Source organism: Equus asinus, chromosome 20, assembly GCF_041296235.1.
Source record: "Equus asinus isolate D_3611 breed Donkey chromosome 20, EquAss-T2T_v2, whole genome shotgun sequence".
In the NCBI taxonomy this organism is placed as follows: domain Eukaryota; kingdom Metazoa; phylum Chordata; class Mammalia; order Perissodactyla; family Equidae; genus Equus; species Equus asinus.
This window is the reverse complement of record NC_091809.1, coordinates 24,123,837-24,142,163: the sequence shown is the minus strand read 5'-3', so window position 1 is coordinate 24,142,163 and position 18,327 is coordinate 24,123,837. Positions and strand designations below refer to the sequence as shown.

Genomic DNA, 18,327 nt, shown 5'->3' with positions numbered 1-18,327 from the left:
AAAGATTATTAATACTGTGCTGCTTATTTTTTACAGAAATCATGTGATAGAGAGACTCTGTGAAAGTGAAGAGGGTAGTCAATGTAGAGAAAACTTCAGCCTTCTTCCAAATCTCAGTCGGAACAAGAAAACTGCAGGAGCTGAACCATGTGAATGCAGTGCATGTAGAAAAGTCTTTATGCATCATTCATGCCTTAACAGGCACATCAGATGTCACACTGAGCACAAACCATATGACTATCAAAAATATGGAGAGAAGGTGTATGAATGTCAGGAATGTGGGAAATCCTTCACGTTTTCCAGTTGTCTTCGACAACATGAAAGAACTTATACCGGAGTGAAAACCTATAAATGTAAAAAATGCAGTAAAGTGTTCACTTCTTCCATTTCTCTTCAAATACACAAAAAAGTTCATACTGGAGAGAAACCGCATGAGTGTAAGATATGTGGGAAAGTCTTTGTAAGTCCTTCAACCCTTCGATCACACATTATGTTTCACAATGGAGATCAACCATATACATGTCAGGTGTGTGGGAAAGCCTTCACTTTCCCACGTTTACTTCAATTACATGAAAAAATCCATACTAGAGAGAAATCCTTTGAATGTAAAACATGTGGCAAAACCTTCAGGTTTTCCAGTAGTTTTCAGGCACATGAAAGAACTCATACAGGAGAGAAACCCTATGAATGTAAAAAATGCAGTAAAGCAATTAGTTCTTCCAGTTCTCTTCAAGTACATGAAAGAACACATACTGGAGAGAAACCCTATGAATGTAAGATACATGGGAAAGTGTTTCTAAGTCCCTCAAGGCTTCAGTCACACACAGTGTTTCACAGTGGAGATCAACCATACCAATGTAAAGTATGTGGGAAAGCCTTCCCTTTTCCCAGTCGTCTTCAAAAACATGAAAGAACTCACACTGGAGAGAAGCCCTATGAATGTAAAATATGTGGTAAAGCCTTCAGGTTGTCCAGTAATGTTCAAGTACATGAAAAAATTCATACTGGAGAGAAACCCTATGGATGTAAGACATGTGGGAAAGTCTTTCTGCGTCCCTCAAGCCTTCAGTCGCACATGATGTTTCACAATGGAGATCAACCATATAAATGTAAGGTATGTGGGAAAGCCTTCCCTTTTCCCAGCCTTCTCCAAAAACATGAAAGAACTCATACTGGAGAGAAACCCTATGAATGTAAAAAATGCGATAAAACATTTAGTTCTTCCAGTTCTCTTCAAGTACATGAAAGAACACATACTGGAGAGAAACCCTATGAATGTAAGATATGTAGGAAAGTCTTTCTAAGTCCCTCAAGCCTTCGATCACACACGATGTTTCACAATGGAGATCGGCCATATAAATGTAAGGTTTGTGGGAAAGCTTTCCCTTTTCCCAGTGTTCTTCGAAAACATGAAAGAACTCATACTGGAGAGAAACCCTATGAATGTAAAATATGTGGTAGAGCCTTTAGGTTTTCCAGTAATGTTCAAGTTCACAATAGAACTCATACTGGAGAGAAACCTTATGAATGTAAGATATGTGGGAAAGTCTTTCTAAGTCTCTCAAGCCTTCGCTCACACATGATGTTTCACAATGAAGATCAACCATATAAGTGTAAGGTTTGTGGGAAAGCCTTCCCTTTTCCCAGTCTTCTTCAAAAACATGAAAGAACTCATACTGGAGAGAAACCCTATAAATGTAAAAAATGTAGTAAAGCATTTGCTTCTTCCAATTCTCTTCGAATACATGAAAGAACTCATACTGGAGAAAAACCTTATGAATGCAAGGAATGTGGGAAAGCTTTCATTTCTCGTAGATCACTTCAAAAACATGAAAGAAGTCACACTGGATAGAAACCCTTTGAATGTCAGGAAAGTGGGAAAGCCCTTATTTTTCATGAAAATTTTCAAGGATATGAGAGTATGCACACTAGAGGAAAAATGATGTAAATATAAAGGATGTAAGGAACCCTTTTGTCATCACACTTCTTTCTGAAGACATGAAAGGACTGACAATAAAAACCGCTTGAATGTAAACAGCATGAGAAAGAGTTCAGTTGGCCTACATACTTCTATGTGAAATTCCCACCAAAAAGAAATGTAAATGTAAGTAGTATGAGAAAGCTTGATGGAAATTTGTTTATAATGTTCTAGGGAAGTTTTAATGTGAAAGAGTTGTTATAAAAGTTGTAAATATATTGTTTACCACACATCTTTCTTAAAGCATAACATTGGATTGTAGATTTCTATTAATTCCTTTCAGAAATGAATATTGAGTGAGATAATTCTACAAGTTATCATCAGTAGTACAGAAACCTATGAGGTAGTTCTTTTTCCTTAAATCAGTTAATAGTATTTTCTCTTTATTTTTTTTATAATCTTTCAATTATCTATGTTAAGGGGCCTTTGAAAAATGACAGTTTGTATTTGTTGGGGTTTTCTTGCTGGCCTTGTATTGCAGTTCCATTGTATATATTGTACCTTTTTAGAGAAAGCTTTTTTTGGTGTAATGGGTATAGGAAGCTGTTTCCATTTTCCATACTGTTAAACTGTCAATAAATTTTTATGTATGGCAAGTTTACCAAGGAGCATACTTATTTGTGAATTATTATTTTCATATTTGAGCCTTTGCACTTTGTCCCTCCTTCTGACTGGTATTTGGTGAATAGACTTTGAATTAAGTAGAGGCCTGTGATAAGGCAACAAAATGCAGAGCTGGACATATCACCCTTGTATTATGTTATGTCAGTGAGGGTTACGTTAAGAACTGGAACTTCAGGAATCCACCCCGTTTAGGCTTCCATGTTGGAATTCTCCAATAGCCTCACTTGCATGAGATTTGCAAAGCAGAAGCAAACAAGACGTTAGGCAGGTTTTGGAGCCACCACACAGGGAGAGAGACAGCTACATAGGAGCTTTGAGGACACCATCTTCCTGACCATTTTCTAGATTCTTTGCCTTCTAGTCAAGTGATCTTGAAAACCACCACCAACTGTTTGATTTCCATTTTCTTACAGGTGTATTTTCCACTGGTGTTTTCACAAGCTTCACATCAAAGATCCATTACACTTAGGGTTTTTCTGTAAGGCCTCTTATGTCCACAGGAAAGTAATTCAGACTTTGGTGGTTGGGAGCATTCCCTGATTCCCTTCCTCTCTAGATGCTACCTAACATCTAATTTGTGTGCTAAGCATCTTATTCTGTTAATAGTGCTAATGAGCATGTTTTCCTGATTCATCATGATATCTACAATGAGTATAAAAGGAAGGACATGGTAGTTTGTTTCTGTGCTGCATTGTGCAGTGGCTGCCTTGACCCTATTTTTCCATGTGAGCAAAATCACCTTTCTCACGTTGGGAAGAGTATGTTTGTTTCCTGTTACATGTGGCTGAATGTATTTGCTCAATACGTTTTTAGTAATGTTTGATTTTGTTGTTAAAACTACGTGCATTTCCTTGAGAAATGTATACTTCTTTAGTTTTATTGATGTATTTCATCAACTGTTGTAATGCATCATATGCTAATAAGTATTATGAAGTATTTTTGTAGCTATAATTTTCTCAGTATGTATTAAAATCCATTTTAAATAGAGATTTTCAGATATACTTTGTGATTTTCTTCATTGAATCAGTATATATTGAGTCAATTTTATCATGTACATACACATTCGGGTATTTTTTCATCAGGCAAATTTTAATTTTTACTGTTTTTTTGATTCTATAGCTATAAGTTTACTCTGTAACTGTAAATCACAATTTTTGTCACCAAACTAATTTCTCATTCATTCTTAACTCCAAACTTAAAACTCATGGTTTTTTTAGTGCCTACTTGCCAGTCACCTGCGGGGTTGGAACTGTAGTGAAAGAGAGGGGTGTAGTGAATTCCAGTGAGAATGACAGTAGACCACAGAGGAATCTGTGAGTTGTAACACTATCAGGGTGCTCAAAGGGACTTCTTAGAAGATTTTGGCAGCTCTTTGTGGATTTGATTGCTGTTCAAGGAAGCAGGTCACTTTTCATATTGAATGCTGTGAAGAGATAAGTAATTCTAACTTTGGTAAACCTTTTTGGTCCTGGGTAAACCTAGTCATTGTTTTCTAGAAGGCTAAAAGAATGTGGTAGAGCTAAAGTTAATCAGTAAGAAGTTCTAGTCAGTCACTTTAGTATGAAAAAGTGAATATTAATGATTTTTATGATTTGGAATTTTATCTTTCACTATTTTTATTGATATGGTTACAAAATGCTTTTCATTTTGGTAACTCTGTAACTTTTGGTGAAGGAGGTATGTGACGTATTTCCTCTCAGTACGAGAAGACTTGGCCTTCCAGTGAATGCAGGCCTACTCCTGGTCCTCTGGAATAGCGTTTTCCTTTTCTATTTAATATCAAATCACTAATGCATTTTCTACAGTGTATTAGACCCTGTTTACCATGAATTTTTCATATGGTAGACCAAGGAGGTTTTCACTGTGGAGACTGGAAAAAATGTCTCATTATCCATGCTGGAAATGGAGGGGAACATTTTGATATACATACAATGCATCCTGTGCTCTGTAACTTAGGCCATCTCTCAAAGCAAACTAATTTACCAAAACCATCTCTGACTGGGGAAAGAGCAGTCAGACAACTCCCAGGCTCTTCAGGTTTCCTCTCTGACAAAAGGGGAAGAATGATTGTTAAGAACCTGGTCTGAGGTTCATAGTCCAAGGATTCTGTCCTACCAGTACATTACAGGATTAATCATACCATAAGGGAAAATTTTCCTACCCTAATGCCTTCCCAGCATATCAACAGTGATACAGTAGAAAAACAGTGGATTATAATGGGGTTGTAAGTCACAAACTCTACATAAGGTTGAGTTTCTAAAAGGAACCCTCATACACTCCTGGTGGGAATGCAAACTGGTGCAACCACTATGGAAAACAGTATGGCGATTTCTCAAAAAATTAAAAATAGAATAGGAAAATACCATATGACCCAGCCATCCCACTATTGGGTGTCTATCCAAAGAACTTGAAATCAGCAATTCCAAAAGACCCATGCACCCCTATGTTCATTGCAGCATTATTTACAATAGCCAAGACGTGGAAGCAACCTAAGTGCCCACCAACTGAGGGTTGGATAAAGAAAATATGGCATGTATATATGCAATGGAATACTACTCAGCCATAAAAAAGGATAAAATCGTCCCATTCACAACATGGATGGACCTTGAGAGTATTGTGTTAAGTGAAATAAGCCAGATAGAGAAGGACATCTCTGTGTGACTCCACTCATATGTGGAACTTAAACACGTAGACAAAGAAAACAGATTACTGGTTACAAGGAGAAAAGGGTGATGGGGGTGGGCACAAAGGGTGAAATCATGCACCTACAATATGACTGACAACAATGTACAACTGAAATTTCACAAGATTGTAAACTATCATAATATCAAAAGTTAAAAAAAAAAAAAAAAGATTGAGTTTCTAGGGATACCCAAACATGTAAGGGAAGAAAAATACAAGGACACTGGAAAATATCGAAGCCCCTGACACCTACAACTAAATCAAACATTAACAACCTAAGATGTATTCAGGAAATCATACAACCTCACACTGAAAGACTACTGACCTCTTATGTTACTGTGAAAATTCACAAATATGTGGAAATTAAACAGTCTTGGACAATCACTGGGTCAAAGAGGAAATCAAAGGGGATTTAAAAAAATAGCTCAAGACAAAAATGAAAACATCTCACATAAACTTGTGGGATGCAGCATAAGGAGTAGTAAAAGGGAAGTTTATACCAGTAAACAACTATATTAAGAAAGAAATATTTCAGTCTAACAAAGTTATACCTCAAGGAACTAGAAGAAGAACAACAAACTAAACCTTAAGTTAGCAGTTAGGAAACAATAAAGATTAGTGCAGAAATAAATAGAATATAGGAAAATAGAAAATTTTCAAAATTGTCAGTTTTTTGAAGTAATAAACACAAATGACAAACTCAACTATTAAAAGAAGAGTGAGGAATCAAGTACATAAAATTAGAAGTGAAAGATCACATTTTAAAATGGGTGCCTCAAAACTAATAAGAATCCAAAGGGACTGTTATGGAACAAATTGGATAGTCTAGAAGAAATGGATAAGTTCCTGGACACATATAACCTATCAAGGAAGAAATAAAAATAGCCTGAACAAACCATAAAAAATTCATGGAATCAATACTAATTTTTCTTAAACTCTTCCCAAAATTAGAAGGAATGGCTCCAAACTTATTTTTTGAGGCCAGTATCTCCCTGATACGAAAGACATCCCACGAAAAGAAAACTACAAGCCAGTATGTTTAAACTGTTTCAACTTTACTTGGCCATAGTGCCCAAATATTTAGTCAAACATTCTACTGGATCTTTATGTGCAGGGTATTTTTTATGAGATTACATTTCAGTGGGTGGAGATTAAGTGAGATTACTCTCCATAATGTGGATGCACCTGATGCAATCAATTGTAGTTCTTAAGAGAACAAAAATTGAGATTTCCTGAACAAGACCTACTCTGCTGCTAGACCGTCTTTTGACTTAATCTCGTTCTTTCCTAGGATTTCCAACCTGCCCATCTAGACTGCAGGCTTTCAACTTAGTCTCCGCAGGAGCCACTTCCTTAAAGAAAACAAGTGTGATACCAGCATTGTGGCAGCGTGAGCTGCTCCCTTTGTCTATCCCTTTCATTCTATAGCTGGTAAGACATCCATAACTCAAGAAAGGTTCCTCTGCTTAACACACCAGGACACTGGAGAGATCCTCACATCAGTACATTTGAAAGTGGGTTAATTAGAACACATAGAGGAGGCAGAACTCAGGTAACAGTCGAGATGGTGCCCCAGTGCCCTGAGCAGAGCATCTTAGCCCACATCCCAAGAAAACGTAGCAGTGGCAGAGGTAGGGCCCGTGATCCCAGCCCCTCGAGGCTGCATTAGTACCCATACCCCCAGAGAACCTAGTAAAAGAAGTGCAGGTTGCACTTCTGACTTTGACCCCCAAGCTGCTGCAGCACCCATGGCCACAGAGAATTGTGTAGTGGTGGGTGGCTGTGGGCCTGTGACCCCAGCCCCCCATGCACAGCCATGGTGCCTGGAACCTGAGAGCCCTTGATGCAGTGGAGGTGTCTTTGACCCTGGCTCCCATGCCACCCTTCCTCTCCCCACCAGCAGCAGTAGTGTCTGTGACCCAGGCACCCCTGGACACAGTGGAGCCATCTGCAGTTCCATGACCCAGGTTGTGATACCTGTGACTACAGTGACCTAGACAGCAACAAGGCACAAGCAAACTTGGAAGCACAAGCAGCTACAAGGGCACTGGAAACACCTCTGTCAGAGGCAGTAGAAGGTTGAAAGTGCTGGCTTGCACATACAGGCAGAGTTAGCTCAGGTAACAGGAACCAAAAATTTATGCTAGTTCGGATCCCGGGTGCAGATCTATGCACCGCTTATCAAGCCACACTGTGGCACAGGAAGATGGGCACAGGTGTTAGCTGGGGACAAGTCTACCTCAGCAAAAAGAGGAGGATTGGTTGGGGATGTTAGTTCAGGGCTAATCTTCCTCAAAAGAAAAAACAAAAGGTAAAGAGGAAAAGGATGGAACCTATACAGGCAAATGAAGTTAAGACTCTATCAGCAGAAAAAGGACTATTTTATCTATGAGATGTTTTATACAAATCTCATAGTAACCAAAAAACAAAAATCTAAAGCACAGAAACAAGACGTAAAAAAAGAGGAAGCTGTGAAAAACATAGAAGACCACCAAACTAAAATGGCAGAAACGCAAGGGGAAAGAAAGAATGGAGATAAGAGAGCAATTGGAAAACAAAAGATAAAATGGCACCAGTAAGTCCTCATAGATCAGTAATGACCCTAAATGTAAATGGATTGAAATTACCTATCAAAAGGCACACAGTAGCTCGATGGATTAAAAAACAAGACCCAAATGCATGCTGCCTCCAGGACACTCATCTGAGCTCTAAAGTCAAAGCAGCACAAAGTGAAGGGGTGGAAGATGATCCTCCAGGCAAATGGCAATGAAAAGAGAGGGGGTGTGGCCATACTTACATCAGACAAAATAGATTTCAAGACAAAAGTGCTAACAACAAAGATGGACGTTATATAATGATAAAGAGGATAACCCATCAGGAAGACATACCATTTATTAATATACATGCACACAAGATAGGAACACTAAAATATATGCAGCAACCATTACCAGACCTAAAGGGAGAAATTGACAGCAACGTGATAATAGTAGGAGATTTTAACACCCCACTTAGATCAATGGCTAGGTCAGCCAGGCAGAAAGGCAAGAAGGAAACAATGGCCTTAAGTGACACATAGGCCAGATAGACTTGATAGATATATACAGACCATTCCATCCAAAGGCAGCAGAATACCATCCTTCTCAAGTGCACATGGAACATTTGTGTTGGGACACAAAGCAAGTCTCAATAAATTTTAGAAGACGGAAATCATATCAAGAATCTGTTCTGACCACAATGGTGTGAAGCCAGAGGTCAACTACAGGAAGAAAGCTGGAGAAATCACAAATCTGTGGAGAGAAAACAACAGGCTGCTGAACAACTACTGAGTCAATGTCTTCAAAGAATTAGAACCAAAAATCCTAAAATTTGTATGGAACCACAAGACCCAGAATAGCCAAAACAATTCTGAGAAAAATGATTGACGTTGAAGTATCACACTCCCTTATCTCAAACTATTCTACAAAAGTGTAGTGACCAAAACAGCATGATATTGGCAGAAAAGCAGACACACAGATCAATGGAACAGTATTGACATCCCAGAAATGAACTAATGCAGCATATAGAAACAACTAATTTATGACAAGGGAGCCAGGAGCATGCAATGGAGAAAGGAAAGTCTCTTCAATAAATGGTGTGGGGAAAACTGGACAGCCACATGTAAAAGTTTAATAAGTAGATGACTATCTTCTACCATACACAAAAATTAACTCAAAATGGAATAAAGACTTGAAGATGAGACCTGAAATATAAAATACATAGAAGAAAACAGGTGGTAAGCTCCTTGACATTTGTCTTAGCAAAGTTTTTGGATTTGACACCAAAGGCAATGGAAACAAAAGCAAAAATAAACAAATGGGACTACATCAAACTAAAAAGTTTCTGCCCAGCAAAGGAAACTGCAAAAGGAAAGGCAACATACCAAATGGGAAAAGATATTTGCAAATTGTATATCCAATAAAGGGTTAATATGCAAACTATGTAGAATGTATACAACTCAACAACAAAAAACAAAAGTTATTAAAAAACGGGCAGAGGATCTTAATAGACATTTTTCCAGTAAAGACATGCAGATGGTCAACAGGCACAGGAAAAGATGTTCAACATCACTAATCACATGAAATGTAAATCTAAAGTACAACAAGATATCACGTCACACCTGTTAGAGTGACTATTAGAAGAAAGAAAAGAAAAAACTAGTGTTGGAGAGGATGCAGAGGGAAGGCTTCGCCACCAGACCGGCCTGAGTGATTCACTTTAAATGAGAAGTCATTTCTGTGTGTGTAATGTTCTAAATAGTAATTTTTAAGTAGTGTTCAATACTTCTTTGGAAATCATTAAAAATAAACTTTCTCAATTTTGTTCACGTATGAAGTGACATAAGAGGGGCCGGCCCGGTGGCGCAGTGGTTAAGTTTGCACGTTCCACTTCTCGGCAGCCCGGGGTTTGCCGGTTTGGATCCCGGGTGTGGACGTGGCAGCGCTTGCAATCCATGCTGTGGTAGACGTCCCACGTATAAAAAGTAGAGGAAGATGTGCATGGATGTTAGCTCACGGCCAGGCTTCCTCAGCAAAAAGAGGAGGATTGTCAGTAGTTAGTTCAGGGCTAATCTTCCTCAAAAATAAATAAATAAAATAAATTCATTGGCAGTGGCCCTAAAGGCAAATAGGAAATGCAGATCTAATCAAGATAATCTATGAAGATTTGTAAGAAATGTGAGAGTCTGTAGCATTTGAACCAAGAGCACTGCCTCCCTAGCTCCTCCCAGCTCACATTGGTGAGGACTCTACTCCAGAGTCCTGCTGTCTAGAACACGGGGCACCCTGTCACCCCAGCTCCCACTAGTAGGGCTTTCTTCCTTGGAAGAACAGGACTTCAAATTGTCAAACCCTGCCCCCAGCTGTCTGTTGCTGGGTATTAACAAGTCCTGGGGGAGTTTGCTTGAAAATCTGGGACACGATTGTTTGAGTCCCTCCACATGGACCTAAAGCAGTATCTTTGGAATGGTGCACAGACAGTACTGGGGCACCAGTCACCCTGTCGCAGCTCATGACTTGTCTGGATAATAATTCATTCATGTGGTGCCAGGAGACACAAGGAAGACGACCTCTGGCTGCTGTCTCTCCACACCCCTGAGCACTCAACTCCTGAAATGGGATTGCCACTCAGAAAGGACTTCCCGTTGTCCTCCAGACAACTCCAGGGTCCTGGCACAGAGATTTTTCCTTAATCTGGGTGTGAAGCAAGCCACAAAACACATAGGTCTTCATACCTTTCCAAAGAATTAAGGTGGCTGGCAAGAGATCATGAGAAGTGCAAGTCAAAGGACTCTCTCAAAGAAGTGGAGAATGAGGTGAAAGGGAATTAGCAGTAGATTTGAGTATTTCATAAAGCTACAGCTTAGACTGTGGGCTGACTAGTTTTCTGGAAAGAACCATGGAGTTAGACTGCTGAGAGGAGGCTTCTGAGGGTCAGAACAAATATCAGTGACTTCAGAAAGTGTTTCTACGTGGGAGTTAGACGCTCATTTATTGCTAGAGCAAATTATGCCCCCGGGACGTTGGTGAAAACAGTAAAACAATCAGCAGCAGTTAACTGAATGGAACCATCGAGTGTGGCCCCTAAAGGAGGAAGAGAGCCCTGGCAATACCACTGTCCCCCAGGACAGCAGTGGACTCACCCAGAGCGGGGCCCACCTGAGGAGCTGGGGAAGAGATTTCCCTCTGTATGGTGGGTGATGAGAGAAACAACTTTAGTTTTTCAGAGTTGCTGCCTCAGCGTGTTACAGTCTGATGCCCGTGCTCACACCCAGAATCTGGACATTTATATAAGGACCTGAGTTTAGGATTCCGCCGTAGGTTCCCGCTTTACTTTCCCAGGGCGCTTTTTCAGCTAAGCACTTAGAGTTCAGCCTGGAATAGTTAGTGACCTCTGCCCCAACCCCCTTATAAGTACCGGGTGCTTGCTCCCTGCTTTCTCTCTCCTGGTCGCTCATGACCAGGACAGAGGACGGCCCTTCCCCCGGCTCACTGCACCCTCAGCCCCCGCTTCTGTGACCTGTAATAAATCCTGTGACTCTGTTCCTCTGGGTGGGTGCATTGAAACGGCCCCTTCAATCAAAGTGACCCTGTGGGTTTCACTTCCCCACAGTGGGAGCTCGGATGCTGAGGGAGCTCCCTGCTGACCCTGTGTGGGTGGCCTGTGCCCCCTCCTTCATGGGGTATAATCTGCCTATCAATTCAATACACCAACTCTGGCTTCTGCACACCATTGGCCTTGGGGAAGGGGCTGTGGGCTGTTTGTATGCACTCGATGCCTCGGAGCTGTGAAGGGCTTACTAACCTCCTCTCCTGGACCGCTCAGTCTCTCTGGGAGGAACCACCGCTTGTTGGGGGTCTGCGGTGGGATTTCCACTTATGCATAAGCTGCTGCCGGGTGAAGCCTCGGATTCCCGCCCTACACTGTCAGTGCTGTAGGTCAGAGCGCCCTGCAGAGACCGGCCTGCAGGCCTCAGTCTGAGGTGGGTGTGTCTCCCAATCATCTCTGAGGGACCCCGCTGGGTGTCAGGGCTGGAGGTGGTAGGCTGTAATCACATTAGGAAAACCTGGTCTTGAACCCAGGAGAGCTGACTGGGAATGTAGGGCTCTGCCCCTTTCCCCAGGCAGGGACCAGGGGCCTGGGCCATCAGGTCCTGGGAGCTGAGGAGGGTCCCCCTAGATCAGTGCTGGGAGGGGAGGTGGCTGCTGGGCCCACGGTGTCAGTGGCAGGTATCGGGGTGTTCAGCTTGGCCAGTCAGCCCTATGCCGTGACAGAGGCAACTCTCCCAGGGGCATCAAGGGAGGCTGGCCGGGCAAACGCTGCTGAGGCAAGTGCTTCTTATGGTGCTGCCTTCCTTGCAACTGTCACAAATCATCCCTGACCCCAGGGGACATGGGGAGTTCCACCCCAAACATGGTGCAGCAGAATGAATTCTCCCGAAAAGCAGGCCCCTGAGCACATGGTACCAGGTTCTCCCAAGTCCCCAGAGGAGGTTGGAAAACTACCAGATGCTTGTAAGACCCCTGCTCCAATGGCCTGGGCTCCACTGAGCGCGGCAGTGCATCAACAGGCCAAATCGCCACTGCTGCGTTCTCGGGGCTCGGGAGCTTTCCTGAGCGCATCAGCTAACACTGCACTGGGAGAGGTGGGCTCCAGCCCCCGGGGAATGATGGGGACACACTAGAATGGGAGGCAGCAGCACGTGAGTCAGGGGAGAGGCAACATGCTCAGGTCTCCCCCGTCACTATCCAGCAGGAGTGAGAGACAGAGACATGTAACTGTAATAATTATCCTGAGAGAAGTGCAAGGTTTTTTAGAAAAAATTGCCCAAAGGGAGTGGGAGAGGGGCACATGTTGGCTCTTACAGGTCTTTGGACTCACTCCGAGCTGTTGCTCACTGAGACTGTCATGCCAGCTGGCTGGACTGGTCAAAGATCCCAGAATTCACAATTTGTTAAAAACAAAACAAAACAAAACAAAAACCTCAAGGTATTGAGGGCCCATTTTATTACAGATACCCTAGGGGACACCACGGACTTGTCACCACAGCAAGGACACTCCCAAGTGACATGAGCCACCAGGGCAGAAGCAGCAGATAAAAGAAAGGGGGAAATGGACTCTGCAGAAGAGACCCCCCAAGCTCTGGAGCCCAAAGGGATGAGTGGTGACGCCCTGCCTCTCCTGACTTGGACTTTTATGGCTTGGCACCAAGCCCAGCCTTCCATCACAGTTATCACAGCGAAGGCTCACTGTGCATGGAACACCCTGCGTGAAACGCACCTCCTGTTACATCAAATTGGATGGTTCAATGGTTGTATGGTTTTGTTGAGAGCCAGGCCCCCCAGAGCCCCTGACCATTTCCAAGCCAGAGGAGGCACCCTTGTGGCCAGCATCTCAGGAGTTCTTCTTAAAGGGGGGGTCTCCTATTCTTAAGGCCATGGTGTCACAATTCATAGAAATGTCAGCTACAGTGCAACAGGCAGTAGACTACATCGATGCTGTAGCTGGACAGGAACAAGAGAATTTTCCAGATCTTGTTTGCCAGTAAAAGTGAATGGGCCTCACTGCCCCTTCCCCCAGAGACACAACAGAGGGTGCCTAGGGAATATCGGGGCCTCCAGGCCTCTTATTGGTACAATAGAGGGGTGGCACTTTGTCCCATCTCTCTCCTTCATGAGATGACCACCAGGTCTCCTGCATTGGCAGCTCTGGAGATCAGGGGTCCCGAATGACCTAATTTCGGGACAGCCCGACCACAAGTTAGAAACATTTGCTCAGGCTCTGATGCCTCTTAAAGAGACTGCCGACCGCCCCAACGATGGATGCTGTCACCCCTTAGAATGCCCCAGCCGTGGCAGCAGGATCTGTGATCCATACCCTGATCTCTGAGAGTGGCAGCAATCGAGGCCCCTGTGCTAGGAACCTGGCCGTTCCCCAGAGAGTGTCTCTCCCCTGGGGGACAATCGCCCACACACTTCTTTAATTATCCTTTGGGACACACATAATAAACAACCTTGTACTGCTCTCATTGACCCTGGAGCCCCAATTACAGTGCTTCCTGGGAAGCACTCCAAACCAAAGCCAGGGGCGCCTTTAAATTACAAGGGGTAACAGGTGGGACAGGAGAAGGCGTTCAACTTCCATTGGATGTCGCTCTTGAAACAATGTGCATTAAAAATCTTTTAGTGGTGGTGACCCCTCTGGCCCTACCCTTTCCTGTTATAGTATGGACAACTCAAGGTGCCACCACACCATCTGGAACAAACCCATGTTCCTGGCCTTCCTGGTGGGAGCTGCCCATTGGGAGCCAGTAAAATTACCATTCCTGATTCAGGACAGCAAATACCCCCAGTATAATTTCCAATAGGCACTGAGGAACTACCACCCACAAGTCAAGATTTATGAAACACTAGATCTCCTTTCGATTCTCCCATTTGGCTGGCATAGAAGCCTGCTACTGTGGAGTGGGGCCTCACAGTCCACGATGGAAATTTAAATGCTCAGGTCCCCACTATTAAGGCTCCCATTCCCTACATTGTCCAATTAATAGAAGACATCCAAAGGACTCCAGGGGACTACTGTGCCATGATCAATCCAGCTAATGTGTTCTCTTCAGTATCGATCACCAAGGAGTCCCAGTCAAATTGTTTGCATATTTGAAGGGACCCAACATACCTTTACACGGCTGCCTATGGGTGATCTTAACAGCCAGGCTATTGCCCACAATCTTTGCTGGCAAAACCTGGATGCCCTTACAGTGTCCCCTCGCACTGTCAGACACTACGTTGATGGCATTCTAACTCGGGGCGCTTCAGAGGATGTGGTGCATGAGAGCCTAGCATAGCTGGTGACCCACCTACAATGTAGAGGATGAGCTATGGCCCCACATAAAATTCAAAGGCAGCCACAACTGTTAAATTTCTGGGAATTCATGGGTCCTCTAAAGGCTGGGCAATTTTACTTGCAAATGAACATCAATTCTTAACTATTCAGCCTCCCATCAAGCTACAAGCCCAACACATCTTAGGTCTCTTCACACCTCACTTAGCCATCACTCTCAGACTCATTCACACAGTCACACAGTCCCCCACAATTCATTAGGGAGAATCTCAACAGCAAGACTCACAGTTGTTGTAAAGGTCAGTTCATCAAGCTCTCCCCTTGCGTGCTGTTGGCTCCTCCTTCAGATTGAGGCCCTGGCCACCATGGACTATGCATCCTGGACCCTTGGACTAAACATGCCTCCTCCTGGTTGCCTATGGGCTTCTAGAACAGAGGGCTCCCTCCCCAGCTGCCTGCTATACCCCACTGGAACATCAAGTTCTGGCCACTTATTGGGCTTTGTTAGAAACAGAGGCCTTCACAGGACAGGAGCCTGGTCTCCTGCATGTGCACATTCCTGTCACATCATGGAAAAGGGATGCCTCCCAACAGTGGCTCGGCATGGCCACCAATGCCTCTTTGCTAAAATGGAAATGGTAGCTTCAGGAATGGGCTACACCTGACATTTCAGATCTTTCTAAATTACAGGAGAATGTGACTTCCCTGAGCCTCGCCCCGTGGACCTTGAGGAACTGGTGACAACACCCCCATTGCCTAAGCCTCTGGTGACCTGGGTGGACCCTAGGAAGAGTTGATGGAGCTTCTAAGAGAGTCCGTGTACTTCACAGACAGCAATGCCACCACTGGACATGGTGGAGCCTGATGGACAGCAGTAGTGTGCCTTCCTGCCAGTGGTGCCACTCATCAAAGATGGCAAGTCAGGGTTGGCTCAGCTTGCTGAGCTGGTGGCAGTACAAATGGCTGTGCAGAGTGCCATTGCCCATGACAAGCCTGTTGTCCACATTTTTACTGACTCATGGGCAAGCTAACAGGTTAATGGTTTGGTTGGGCTAATGCAAGTGGGACAATTTTCACATTCAAAGCTGTAGTATTTGGAGTGCACCAATTTGGAGGGACATTCTCCAGGCACCAGTCACTATTATGGTCACTCACATTTCAGAACATACAAATGCCGTCACATCAGAGTTACTTTTCAGAAACTCTGAAAAGTAGAATTTAGCCTTAGCAAGAGACATGTCCATTTGTAAAGGAAATCTCCATCTGTAAAGGTGTCTCCCTCTCTGTACCAGGAAGAAGGAGGGATGACCTTATGTCTAGAAACTCTTATCAGTGTAGAAGGCAAGGACTTACATCTGTATAATAACCTTACTCTTGTTTACTGTGTTTTCTGGGAACCTCCCATAACTGACTCTCCCCACCCCCAGCATCCTCCTTTGTCTTTAGCTGAGGAGGGTATTTAAGGTGAGAACCTCTGCCATTGTGGGGAGTTACTCAGCTTTTCTGGGTCTCTCCCATGTATACATATTATAAAGTTTTGTTTAATTTTCTCCTGTTATTCTGTCTCATGTGAATTTAATTTCTTATCTGTGCAGAAGGACCTAGAGTGGGTAGAGGAAATGTCTTCCTCCCCTACATATACATAAATTTGTTTATTTGAAATGAATCTGTAAGATAGCAAAGTCAAACTCTAGAAGACTCACTGCCAATTTGTCCTGGTCCCCTCCAGTGCTGTTACTCCAGCCACCCCCAAATACAGTTTTGATCATTTCTTGAGACTCCTGTTAGGCTTTCTTTATATAAATCAATGAGAATGGATATTTTTCTTACCCACTTTGCCCTTGTAATGATCAGTCAGAGTCCACATTTTGGATGACTGTTCACAGCTTAGGTCTCACCCACCCTGTTCCCCTTGTGCCCCGACCTGGACAAGCTGAGGAGCAAGCCTGGGTGCTCTCTCCTCTAGAGCGGGCAGGAGATTCCCACCACACCAGCCCCTGCCTGTGTGCAGAGCTCTTGCCCCGGCCCCACCCCCAGGCCCAGTGAAGCCCCAGGCCAGGCTCCATTCCTTGCTTTCTGAGCCCTGTCAGAGCTGCTTGAGAGGCTGGCCCTGCCCTCCCCTCAGACCTCTGTTATGTGAGTCCTAAGCCTTGTCCTACCCTGTGTGTGTGTGTGTGCCACTCTGGCATTAGTGTCAACAAAGGAACCACCCCTGTGCAAGTGACCATAACAGTTGGCACCCTGAGCAGCATGTCCAGACATGACCCCCACCCGTGGGTCTGTCTTCTCTTGCTCTGACTTGCTCCCCTGCTCTGCCACCTTGTGGTGACATGCACTATGGGCTGCTGCTCGCTGGGGAGTTCGTGCTGTGAGCTCAGTGGCCCCGTGGTGCATTCTTGAATCTACAGTTCTAAGCCACGGTTCTAGGCTCAGCTGACCAGTATTAACAGTCTTAAGAATTTGTAGGCATTTGGGAGCGGGACTGTGGGGTTGGGGCCCCCTTAAATGAGTCCTGGGTCAGTGTTTCTGGTGGGATTTATCTGTGTGTTAGACTGCAGCTGTGACAGAGGCTGGGTGGGCCCTGACATACTCCAGGGATGGGGATAGACAGGGACTATACCCCTGGGAAGAGGTGGGTCCATCAGATGGTCACTCTTGAAAGAGCTGTCATTTCAAAGAAAAAGAGAAGTGTGGCTGAAAGGCAGGCAGCAGGTGACAGGCTGAGTCCACACTCCAAACACCAGAGTGCTTACCAGGCCCCTTCAGTACCTCTGCTGCTGCCTCTGCCTCTACTGCCACAAAGACCCTGACCTTCAGGGTTGCAGAGGACAACAGCATGGCACCCTTGTGACACAAGTGATTAGTTCAAACCTGACTTATGCCCAGGGTTTAAACCTTATAAAGCAACCAGCTGTTATAGGAGAGGCTCCCAACCCTGGTGGCACTAGGTGTCATATTATAGTTGTATCTGGGAACCCACTAAATTTAAGGAAGTTGCCCCTGATGATCTTAGGGATGTTAATGAATATAATATAGAGGACAAATAGGACAAGTATTTCATCTTTAGCCATCAGAACTATGGTCTTACCTAAATTCTCCACGGTCATAATAGCTATTGTCCTAAAATATCACATAGTGAGCTTGGAAGCTCTGATCCAATGAGCAAGAGTTAAAATTAAATGAAGTCTCTGCCACTTACAAATTGGCTTGACAAATTGGGACCCCAGAGACCTTACCACCCAAAGAGAGTAGTTAACATGGCCCAATGTAAATTACCCAGGACCTTGAAGGGTTCAAAACTGTAGAGGAAGCCTAGTTAGTGAAGTGTTGATTATTCCCAGTGCTTTTAACAGCCCAATTTGTCCTATTAAACCTATTTGTCCTCCGGAGCTCCCAGACTTCATTCCTGTGGCTGCTCAGGTCCCCACCCTCCTTCACCAGGGACCGACCCCCTCCAGGGGTTACATCTCAACCAGGAGAGCCTAGACTGCAAGTTTGGGAATATGGTTAACTTTCTGAGTGTGGGTTTTCCTTTTGAACTGTAGGCAAGCAGGCAGCTTCTATGAGCTGATCTGCATATTTGTGTCTCCTCGGATCCGTTTATCACTTGAAGGTTGCAGCCTTCTAGATTCATTTGCTCTTGGAGTTTTAAAATCTAACTTGACGAA

General features: G+C 43.9%; 1 protein-coding gene across 3 annotated transcripts in view; it reads left to right on the top strand.

Moving 5' to 3' along the window:
* Positions 1–11,448, top strand: part of LOC106846417 (zinc finger protein 709-like) — a 107,999-nt gene extending 96,551 nt beyond the window's left edge. The window contains exons 4-5 of one of the 3 annotated variants that reach the window (XR_011496172.1): positions 37–2,104; positions 3,016–11,448. Coding sequence is in view for 2 of the 3 variants with exons in the window: in XM_070492105.1 (XP_070348206.1) it covers positions 37–1,852 (1,816 nt within the window). In the remaining variant the exon portion in view is untranslated. Of the gene's footprint in view, positions 1–36 lie in introns of all 3 variants that reach the window. The other 2 variants (XM_070492105.1, XM_044751807.2) reach the window with 2 other exon arrangements.
* The last annotated feature ends 6,879 nt before the right edge of the window (positions 11,449–18,327 follow it).